This window comes from Diachasma alloeum, unplaced genomic scaffold (genome assembly GCF_001412515.2).
Source record: "Diachasma alloeum isolate Michigan unplaced genomic scaffold, Dall2.0 Dall_scaffold_00358, whole genome shotgun sequence".
Classification (NCBI taxonomy): domain Eukaryota; kingdom Metazoa; phylum Arthropoda; class Insecta; order Hymenoptera; family Braconidae; genus Diachasma; species Diachasma alloeum.
In genome coordinates this window covers 148,618-160,419 of record NW_021680497.1, presented here as the reverse complement: position 1 = coordinate 160,419, position 11,802 = coordinate 148,618, and the positions used below count along the sequence as shown (strand labels likewise).

The 11,802-nt window shown below is 42.0% G+C and overlaps 1 protein-coding gene across 1 annotated transcript; it reads left to right on the top strand.

Annotated features, from left to right (window-relative positions):
- Nucleotides 1–680: 680 nt before the first annotated feature.
- Nucleotides 681–11,595, top strand: LOC107041172 (roundabout homolog 1-like; the record flags this gene model as incomplete). The annotated part of the gene is made up of 5 exons (XM_015261602.1): nt 681–847; nt 2,985–3,382; nt 3,687–3,967; nt 6,123–8,889; nt 9,554–11,595. Coding segments are annotated over 5 exons (3,777 nt in total), but the record flags the coding sequence as incomplete, so codon positions are not given.
- Nucleotides 11,596–11,802: the final 207 nt, after the last annotated feature.

Here is an 11,802-nt window from a genome sequence, read left to right as displayed (position 1 = left end):
CCAGGAATTGTGTCATTCATTCGTGCCTATTTTGATTTGTATTAATTGGGAATGGAAAGTAATGGGACATGTAGACTATCTTATTCTCCAAGAATTAATTTCAATTTATTCACACGGAGGGAAATCAGTAACTTCAGCGAAGCGGTAACCCGGGTCAACGCGATTTTGACTATTGGCCAGTTTTTGACGCATACCTCGGAATCTAAGAGAGATAGCAAAATTTTTGTTATGACCTTTTTTGTAGAGCCTATTCAGGGTTATAAAAAAGGTCATGAGAAGAATTTTAGTATCTCTCTTAGATTCCGAGATATTCATCAACAACTGACCGAAAGTCACAATCGACTTGACGGGGTTTACCGCTTCGCTTCTGAAATGTTCAGTAAAAATTACGGAACTCGCAGTTCGCTCACCGATTACGGAATCGACTCAGAAAATTTGAGTGACGGTATCGAAATTTTTCACAGAATATTCAGGTAAAAATTACGAAACGCTCTGGAAAAATTGCGCGATTTTAGGTAAAAATTACGTGAAACTTCCGTAAAATTTCCTACAACCACATTGCACTTCATAATTACGGAGAAGATACGTAATTGTTATTGAATATTTCTCTCCGTGCAATTGAATTTTCATGTATTGCCACATTAACCGAAAACATCAAAAATTTAATTTTAATTTTAATTTTAATTTTGCCAGTTCTGCGAGATGAATTCCGCGCCCAGCCTCAGAATACAAGAGTTGCTGCCGGTGAGACAGCCTTACTCGAGTGTGGCCCACCAAGGGGTCACCCAGAGCCGACTCTCCAGTGGAAGAGGAATGGCCACGTCATAGACTTTGAATCCACCAAGAGGTAAGCAACAAAAATCCCAACATTCATCGACAAATTAACGTTAAAAATCGCGATGATGCACTAGGCAATACATCCCCCCCTCCCCCACACACAGACTCCAAAAAAAAAAACCCAACAAAGTACTTATAAAGAGAGTAAGAATGGATGTAAGAGCGTTGAATAATTTCCAGCTATTAATTCCCATGTCTTCTTTACACCGCGATGGAATTCTACGGGACCCGCTTCCCCCGTATATATCCCGCGAACGTTAGCCGGAGGCCAATAAGAGGGTACAGTAGAAGTACCGTGTGCACGACGGACCAATGGTAATAATCCGAAGACACAAGGACCCATAATCTACCGCGCATTTGCATGAGAATGGCGCTAAAGGATGTCCTCCATAATTCTTACCGCGTTATCTGCAGTCCAAGCCCATGGATGAGACGAACTCGTTATTTCGATTCCTCTCCCCCGCGACTGCACGTACGAAATTTTCGAGCAATTCCATTCCCTCATTTTTTTTTCTATCTCATTAATCGCCATCTTCATCTCCTCACTTTTGCTCAGCTACTCCAGATTCGGCGGGCCCAACAGTCCTCATACCCACATTATTGAGGACAAATTACCGAACTACAATCTTGATCTTAGTTAATTCACCGAATTATTTATATTCATGGCCGCCATTTATTATCTTGTCCCGAAGAGAAGATTGAGGAAGTCATGATGTTGACTTTAATTTAACGAGCTTATTTTTCCTCCACTCGGCCCCATCGTGAAATACCACGTCTATTTAATTTCCTCGTAGGCTGTACCTTGGACATGAAGCGTACCTGTCCGCTAGCCGTCTTGTTTACTTGACATACATGTGGCCTTTCCCTCCGTGCTTTTTCCCTCGGTTTAGTTTCAACAAACCCATTTTTATCTTCAACGTAATACTGTATAAACGTAATTAAAAATTTCTTGCTCCGGGGTGTTATCTAGGTCTCGTTTCTTTTGAGGAAATCAATTTAGTTGAAGTAGAATTCAGAGTGTTCTTGGAAGAGCAATCCTTTTCGAATGGTTGTAAAATTATTGTCTGTTGATTTTTTTTATTTATGAGAAATAACTCATGAAAATGTTGGGATTTATGCAAATAAATCTCTCGTTTATTAAATGTTTTAACGGAATCATTGTGGTGGAAATTTAATGCCTGATAAAGAGAATAACTTCATTCCTGATTTATAGAAATTCATGTCATCGTGTTGTTTTGATGTAAATAAAAAAATACAGCTCTTGCAAATTAACTCAAATGAACTTCACTCATTCATCCATACAAAATTACAATTACAAAATTTGTGCCCAATAATTCTAATAGAAAAAATCTAAGAGAAAAATTCAAACAGAAATTTGAAATCTATTGACTTTTTCTTATTGAATATGCAATCGAATCAGCGCAAGAAACAAATAGAAATCCCATAGAATTCCTGTAGAATTCCAATAGAATTTTCTAGCGAATTCGCTCGATTTTCTATTGAATATTTTCATTCGTGTTACTCCAGCGGATTTGTTGTATATTTTCGAAAATTATCGATGCCACAAAGGTCTAAACGGTGGTATCATTACCCGTTTTCCTTTTTGAAAAATGTCCAACTCCTAATAACTGGGCTTTTGCTAATGAATTTTCGAGGCTCTCCGCCCGAAATTCCCCAACCACTTACAGACTTCAAGAAAAGTGCACGTCAGATCCCGCGAATGACCGATTAATTAAACATCCAAGCCACAATGATTAAAGACGAATTACCTCGGCCACTAGAAATTGATTAAGTCTGACAGGATCGGTGGCACCATTGGCCCCCCGTCGAGTACACAGTCGGGATTTTCAGGTCTGTCAGTATCGAATTAATTGATACTATAAATTAAAGGACACAATCGAGAAGCCATCGATTTTCACGGTGTTGTTGAGGCCCGTGTCAGGGATACTATTCCACATGCACAACGTGCAGTGTGGCATTCCATTGAATTTGAACGGAGCCGCTTAATTGCGATTTGGTACTGTATACCAGTACCATTGTATCAGTGAGATAGAGTAGACAGTCGATGCAGTGGTATCCTCAAACACACGTCCATAAATTCCATCTGACCAATAATTTGATTAATGATTTTATCTCGTATTTTCCAGAATAACCCTGGTGGACGGTGGTAACCTGATGATATCTGACGTCAGGCAGACGGATCAGGGAAAATATCAGTGTGTTGCCCACAATATGGTGGGCGACAAGGAGTCGGCAGTGGCGACATTGACAGTTCACGTCAAACCCTCATTCCTGTCAACCCCAGAGAATCAGACGGTGTTGGTGGACACAACTGCCCAATTCGCGTGTCGCGTGAGTGGTGATCCACCGCCGGAAATTCTCTGGCGCAGACACGACGGAAAAATGCCAATCGGACGTGCCCACATTCTTGATGACAAGAGCCTCAAGATTGAGCGTGTTACACCCCAGGACGCTGGAACGTACATTTGCGACGCTGAAAATGGGGTCGGGGCCATTTCTGCCAGTGCAACCCTCACCGTACACTGTAAGTAAACAATCAATCACCTAAATTAACTGGTGATCGATAGAGAACAATGGGTTTGAGAACGTTGACCTGCTCCGAGGTGGACAGGGAAGAGGGCTAATCAAGTGAGATTGCCAGAGACGAGATTGTAGAGTACTCAGGCTCATTTATTCCCCTGAATTTATTAATTATTATTCATCTGGCCTGGTGTATCTTAATCTGCAGAGTCCCCTTCACCTGTCGAGTGATACCCAACTTTGCTTAATTAAACTCAACCGGGAAGCCATTGAGTGGAGTCTAATTTCCCATTGTTTTCCTTTACCAGCGCGTCCAGTCTTCACGGATTTCCCAAAGGACGAGATTGTCAGTACGGGCTCAGACGTAGCATTCGCTTGTTCGGCTCGGGGGGCTCCGAAGCCCTCGATATTCTGGTCCCGAGAAGGATCACAAGAGCTGATGTTCCCCGGCAATGTTTATCAGGGTCGATACACTATTAATGAGGATGGCTCGATGCACATAAAACAAGTCAATAAAAAGGACGAGGGACACTACGTGTGCAGCGCTATAAGCTTGGCCGGTGCCAGCACGGCAACGATATTTCTTCAAGTAAGTAATCCAAGATTAGGGAAAATGAGGGGAAGTTTGTGGGCGTAAGCGGCCAGAATGCACACTCAAGGCTGATGATTCGGTACAAATTGATCGAGTTTTACGAAACATTATTCGTTATCATGTAATTTTTAATTTCTAAAATCATCGCAGTAAATATGGCCACAATTATCGTACACTGTTAGAAAATTACCCTTGAAATGTCAGCACTACAATTTTTTTTTTCACCGAGGGCCAAAGTGTCAGATCTTGGATTTTTACAGGGGGAAAGTTGACATTCGCCAAAATCGAATTTTTTAGCCGGGTGAACGGTGATTCCAACTATTTAAACGACGAGCTATTCAGAACTCTCAAAAGTATGTGGAAAAAGTGAAAACGGAAAAAGTTTTTTTTTCCGATTTTCAAAGGGTCAGATTTTCCGTTTTTCCAGGGGAAAAGTCGACTTTCGCCAAAATCGAATTTTTTAGCCGGACAACCGTTGATTCCAACTATTTAAACGACGAGCTATTCAGAACTCTCAAAAGTATGTGGAAAAAGTGAAAACGGAAAAAGTTTTTTTTTCCGATTTTCAAAGGGTCAGATTTTCCGTTTTTCCAGGGGAAAAGTCGACTTTCGCCAAAATCGAATTTTTTAGCCGGACAACCGTTGATTCCAACTATTTAAACGACGAGCTATTCAGAACTCTCAAAAGTATGTGGAAAAAGTGAAAACGGAAAAAGTTTTTTTTTCCGATTTTCAAAGGGTCAGATTTTCCGTTTTTCCAGGGGAAAAGTCGACTTTCGCCAAAATCGAATTTTTTAGCCGGACAACCGTTGATTCCAACTATTTAAACGACGAGCTATTCAGAACTCTCAAAAGTATGTGGAAAAAGTGAAAACGGAAAAAGTTTTTTTTTCCGATTTTCAAAGGGTCAGATTTTCCGTTTTTCCAGGGGAAAAGTCGACTTTCGCCAAAATCGAATTTTTTAGCCGGACAACCGTTGATTCCAACTATTTAAACGACGAGCTATTCAGAACTCTCAAAAGTATGTGGAAAAAGTGAAAACGGAAAAAGTTTTTTTTTCCGATTTTCAAAGGGTCAGATTTTCCGTTTTTCCAGGGGAAAAGTCGACTTTCGCCAAAATCGAATTTTTTAGCCGGACAACCGTTGATTCCAACTATTTAAACGACGAGCTATTCAGAACTCTCAAAAGTATGTGGAAAAAGTGAAAACGGAAAAAGTTTTTTTTTCCGATTTTCAAAGGGTCAGATTTTCCGTTTTTCCAGGGGAAAAGTCGACTTTCGCCAAAATCGAATTTTTTAGCCGGACAACCGTTGATTCCAACTATTTAAACGACGAGCTATTCAGAACTCTCAAAAGTATGTGGAAAAAGTGAAAACGGAAAAAGTTTTTTTTTCCGATTTTCAAAGGGTCAGATTTTCCGTTTTTCCAGGGGAAAAGTCGACTTTCGCCAAAATCGAATTTTTTAGCCGGACAACCGTTGATTCCAACTATTTAAACGACGAGCTATTCAGAACTCTCAAAAGTATGTGGAAAAAGTGAAAACGGAAAAAGTTTTTTTTTCCGATTTTCAAAGGGTCAGATTTTCCGTTTTTCCAGGGGAAAAGTCGACTTTCGCCAAAATCGAATTTTTTAGCCGGACAACCGTTGATTCCAACTATTTAAACGACGAGCTATTCAGAACTCTCAAAAGTATGTGGAAAAAGTGAAAACGGAAAAAGTTTTTTTTTCCGATTTTCAAAGGGTCAGATTTTCCGTTTTTCCAGGGGAAAAGTCGACTTTCGCCAAAATCGAATTTTTTAGCCGGGCGACCGTTGATTCCAACTATTTAAACGACGAGCTATTCAGAACTCTCAAAAGTATCCACTTCTAAAAAGAACATACGCCGAAAGCTGTAGCGTAACGCTCATTCCTCGAATGTCATCGGTCGAACATTCGGATCCGCCCGCACGTGTTCGACTTCGGTCGGCCTTCGGTTTTCGTCTCACGATTTGTCTTTAACACGCGCGCTCAAGCGCGCGATCGTTCCCGTCTGAGAAATAGGACGCCTATGAGTCACACATTTTTCCCGTGTGCTAAAAACACCAATCCCCCCTCCCCTCGCCTGCTAATTGAAAATTACCATAACATGAGCCTCAACCCTCATTACTTCCAGGTAACTCCAATCGAGGAGGTCCCCCCGCCAATAATAGAGCTCGGCCCAGCCAATCAGACATTACCAGTGAAGAGCACAGCGTATTTACCCTGCCGTGCGGTTGGTACGCCCACCCCCCGAGTCCAGTGGCACAAGGACGGTGTTCTCATTTCACTGGGTAATCGAATCACCATGTCGAGCAATGGTACCCTCATCATTGACGAACTGCAGTCAGCAGACTCGGGTCTGTACACATGCATCGCCTCGTCGGAATCCGGAAATACATCTTGGTCAGCAACACTGGCCGTGAGTGCCTCAACTACTCTGCACAAAACCCCCGACATGTCAGCACTCCCCCAAAATCCGAGTAAACCAAGAATCGTCAACATAACGAGTACATCCGTAACATTAACGTGGAGTCCAGGCCACGAGGGCAAGAGCAAGATAATCGGCTACAACATCGAGTACTTCAGCAGCAATCTCAACACCGGTTGGGTGATAGCCGCTACGGGAGTAACAGACGACACTTACACCGTGACGGACTTAAAGCCGGACACCAAGTACGTGTTCCTCGTACGTGCGGAAAATGGCCACGGGCTTTCCCTGCCGGGTCCCCTCTCCGACGTCGCCCACACGACGAGTCAAAATCAGTACTCAGTCCCCCAGATCGAGCTGATCCGCGCGCGAGACAGACTCAACAGTGAGATCCTGCACCTGAAGGAGGTGCAGCCCCTGACCAGCACGAGTGTCAAGATAATCTGGGACATCCTGGGAGCTGCTGACCTCGTCGAGGGGCTGTACATAAGATACCGCGAGATTTCGGACAAGCCCGAGTACCAGATGGTGACGGTGATGAACGCCGGGGCGACGAGCTACGTTCTCACGAACCTCAAGAAGTACACGATGTACGAGTTCTTCCTCGTCCCCTTCTACAAGACCATAGAAGGCCGACCGAGTAACGTCAAACTGTCAACGACCCTGGAGGACGTGCCCTCGGGGGCACCCGAGAACGTCCACGTCGGCATGATAAACATGACGTCTGCCTTCGTCAGGTGGGAGGCCCCACCGAAGACCGAGCAAAACGGCGAACTCATTGGCTACAGAATACAGATAAAGAGCAACAGCAGCAACAAAATCCTCGGGCAGATGTCCCTGAACGCGTCGACAACATCGGTTATCATCAATAGTTTAACAACCGGTGGTCTGTACACCGCGCGAGTTGCGGCCTCGACTCGAGCGGGACTGGGTCCATTCTCGAGTCCTACAATACTGAACATGGACCCCGGGCAGTTGATAGTATTGCCACCGAAGACCGACCCGAGTCACGGGGGAATATCGATTGTCTCCGAGACGTGGTTTCTCATTCTGATGATAACAATGGTGTTCACTATCGTAGCAGGACTGGTGGGCGTTCTTTACGTCCGCAGACGACAGGCTATGAGCAAACAACTGGGGCACCTCAACGTGCCCGTTGGAACAGCCAGTGATATTTGCCAATTGAACAAGGACACCCTGTGGCTGGAGAGAGGGTGGAGACCGACGAATACACTTCAGGGATCGACTGACAAAGACTGCGAGACGAAATTGCTTAACAACCAGCAGATGCTGGCACCGGGGATTGTGAGTATGGCGGGCTCAGAGTACGCCGAGGTCAACTTGACGACCTTCTACAACGCGAGGAAACCGCTGCAAGCACCGCCTGAGCCGTACGCAACGACAACGCTCTGCGTGGGGAACAGAAGCCCCGACTCGATGGATGGCAGTGGGCAAAAATCAAACTCGAGTGATTCCTGCGTTAAGCCGGATTACTCGAACCTCGACTCAAACCAAGATCACAACCAGTCGACGTTATCGCCGAGCAGCGATAACGCCAGCAGTGTGTACACAGACGAAAATGCCGATATCCAGCGACGACCGCAGTACAGAATACCAACGAATGAGAATCAAGGGAATCAGGGGGGTATGCCGAATTGGTGCGATATGCTTCCACCACCCCCTGAGCACCCACCACCCACGGGTACGTCATTATCCAGTAGAATGCAGCAACAAATAGCTGCATTCAGCCCTCATCTTGGCAAGAGGAATGTGCAAAATGACCTCGATGGCACTAATTCGGGGAATTCGCAGAGTCCACCGACCCCACCTGTCAGAGTTGGGAATAATTTTTCTTCGTCACCGACACCCTGGAATGGCCTGCAGCATGAGAATCATGGGAATCATCAGCAGGGGAGGTACACGACACTGCCACCGCAGACCAATCCACCACCGGTTCCGTCATTTCCGCAGGGTTTTAATCATTATGACTACAAGAATCAGGAGAATGAGTATGAGAGTGGGTCGGTCATCTACGGTCATCAGAACGGGATCAAGGAGGAGTACAGGTCGCACGACGGGGGATACAGCCATCCCAACCTCCCCAATCATGGCCCCCATGGGGAGGATCACTACCGACACAACGACGAAATCTTTAGGAATGACAATCTCTATCAGCCGGACAATGAAGAGTGGGACAGAAAGTCCTGCGACTCGAACACTCACTCCGAGCTCTGCTGCTCCTGCTCCGAGTCGAGTTGTCTTTATGCTGATACAATGGACTACAACAATCAATTTGGGACTGGGTGTGGGCACAGGAACGGCTCCAGGAGCAGGAGCAACAGGAGCCCGCGGAGGAGGGGGAACCGAACGGCGTCGCCGACCTACAGCAGCGACAGCAATTACTCGTGTATTCCGAAGAGACAGTGCGGACCGGCGAATTCGCAGGAGAGGCTCAGGCATAATCGCAGTAAAGGTGAGCATCGAAGGGCCGGATTTTTCCGTCTCTTCGCTTAATTCAGACTGTAGTTATTACAAATTAATTACTGGGCAAATCGGTAGACATCGACGCAATCGTGAATTTTAATTAAAGTTCTATTTTGAATAAGTCAATTGTTAATACTAATCACCAATTTTTTTATTTTTAATCAAAATTTTTGAATTTTCAATTAATATAACAATTATGAAATTAAAAATTAGTTTTTCAATTGTTAAATTCATCATCGATTAAATATTCAAATTCCGAATTATTTTATTAATCAACAAGTGAGTTCAAGTGATTGACGATTATTTTGCTAATCGAGAATACTTCTATGACATTTAGAAATATTTACTTAATAGTCAACTGACAATTCCGTATTGTCAGTTATTTAGTTCATAGAGAATTGAAAATTTAAATTACTAATTATTACATTATTTTTCAAATTTCATAAAGATAAGGAAATTTTAATTTTTGTGTGATTGAGGCCGATCCATGCAATTCATTACAATTGTTCCTTCACTCACGTGAAAATTACTAGTCAAATGTCGATGAAATTTCAAATTTTTTTTAACCGTGTATTCATTCCTAAAAAGTCCAAAATGCAAAAATTCTAATGACGAAAATAATGTGATTTATCAATCGTCCGTCATCATTCCAGACAAAGTACCTAGTTTCCCCAGAACTGGCTACAACCAGCACAACTCGTCAGCCTCGAACACAATGAGTAGCTCAGGCAGCCAGAGGTACAACAAGCTCAACAGTCTTTTCAACCCAAACGGTCCAACCGAGACAACTCGACTGAGTGATCATCGGGATAGCTAAGCAATATGGAGTATTCGACTTAACGAGCACTATCCTATTTTCAAAAAACACAAATGACATTTTTACCAACACAACTAGAAGCCATACTGAGCCAATAATGAGAATTGGAATTGCCATTGATTCCTTCATAAATGCCATTAATACCTGCTAATCCGCGTTATGTATGAAAAATGATAAAGAAAAATATGGACGTGGCATTTATTTTTCATTAGCCTGTAAATTTCTCCCTCGTCACGACAAATAACTGACATTATTTTCGATATAACGTTCCTAACTCCTAAGAGGACAAGAAAAAAATCCAAGTTATTCGGTATGAAATAATCGTACAGTGTCTCTTCCAGAATAAATAAAGCAAATAACTTACTGATAGTATGTTTACGAGTGAAGAGAGCCGAAGCGAGGTGCATAATCATATCAAGTGTTTTTTTTTGTAAAGATTGTACAAAGTTAATTATGGGGATTAGTCACTAGATATTAATTAACAGTACTGTTAAGCCTAACCAGTAAGTAGTGGGGGATATAAATAATAGGATAAACCTTGGGGAACGTTTCTATAAGCCACACTGCGTTTAATACCCTGACAAATAAGTGAGAATGTGATTTAAAGCGTTTGATCATTCACTCGCTGCTTATTAATGTTTCGAAGGTGCATTCATAAACTTCTGATGCTTCCAGAGGGCCTCCGAGAGGTCCACGAAGTAGGGCAACTCTTCATTAATTGTAAAGTATCCATAATCTCATGGAATATCGTGAATTAATCTGTTGAATTTTCCTTGTGAGAAGTGTTGTTCATCGATTGAGATGACTTGCCCCGTTAAAATACCTTCTGAACTGTAGATAAATCCTTGTGAATACAGATGCGTAAGACGTATTAATCCTAATGTAGATTAAGTAATTCAATCTAGTGTGGTTCAATATCCAAAACCCTGTACATTGTTTTCTCATTCTTTATTTTTTGGTGAAAGTTAAATGACATTTTACGTAAGTAGATAACCCCGATGCCATGTAATCGCTCAAATTAAATGTAATTAGTCGATATATCATTAGGTAAAATTTAAAATGCCCGGTAGAAGTTGAATAATGAAAAAAATCTGTACAATCGAGTCGAGTATTCATTGGCAATAATTCTTAATCACTGCCACACTTCCGAGACTTGCACACTGAATCCGGCAATAGAAAACGAAATCATGACTGTTTCATTAGTTTGCCAAATACTCGACAATTGTATTCAACAGAATCACCAACTGTGCGAAATCCATCCACGATGAACAAACAAATCACGGACTCGTAATCGAGGAAAAATGTACTAGTTAGAGATCTGTACTTTAGGATATTACTGAGAGTGAATAAATTGCTGGAGAACATCGAACCATTCTGCCAATTGGCAATTCGAGAGAAGAATAATGTATTATTTTTATAATTGAGATGAATTTCACTGGAGTTGACAGAATGGCTCGTATTATTTTGTAAAATAAACGTTGTAATAAGCCAGTTGATTTAATAATTATTGTTCGAGGGAAAAGCCTTTGTCTAGGTGCACAGTGGGAATAAACGTACTATATAATATTTACTGGGCATGAAGAAGAGAGCGAGCGTGGAACATAAATCTAGTAATCGAAATTGGATTAATTGTACGCGTAGACGAACGCCATCGAGATAAATTATTTTCAATACGTATGAAAACATTTAATAGAAAAAAAATTATTGAAACTTCAGAATAACAATTCCATCGAAACGTTCCATGTTTTTAAATAGATATCTTTTTTTACCAAAAATGTCTGTAGACGTTAATGTTTTTATAACTCTTGGGCATGAATTTTCCAAGTGGTTTTTTCCTCGATTTTATTACGAGAAAAAAATTGAAAAATTTATGCCCAAAAATTTTATTTCAATTTCAGAGGAAAATAAAAATCTTTCGAGTTTTTTAAATAGAATTTCTTGAGGAACAAGCAAGGTTTTTCTTTTAAATTTTTTTCATACGTATTAATGAAAAAGTAGACTTGGCAGCTAGGTAGCTACAGCCTCGTTATTCATATCACTATAACGTAACGAAGAACGTTTTAGAATTGGTATAATCATGAAGAC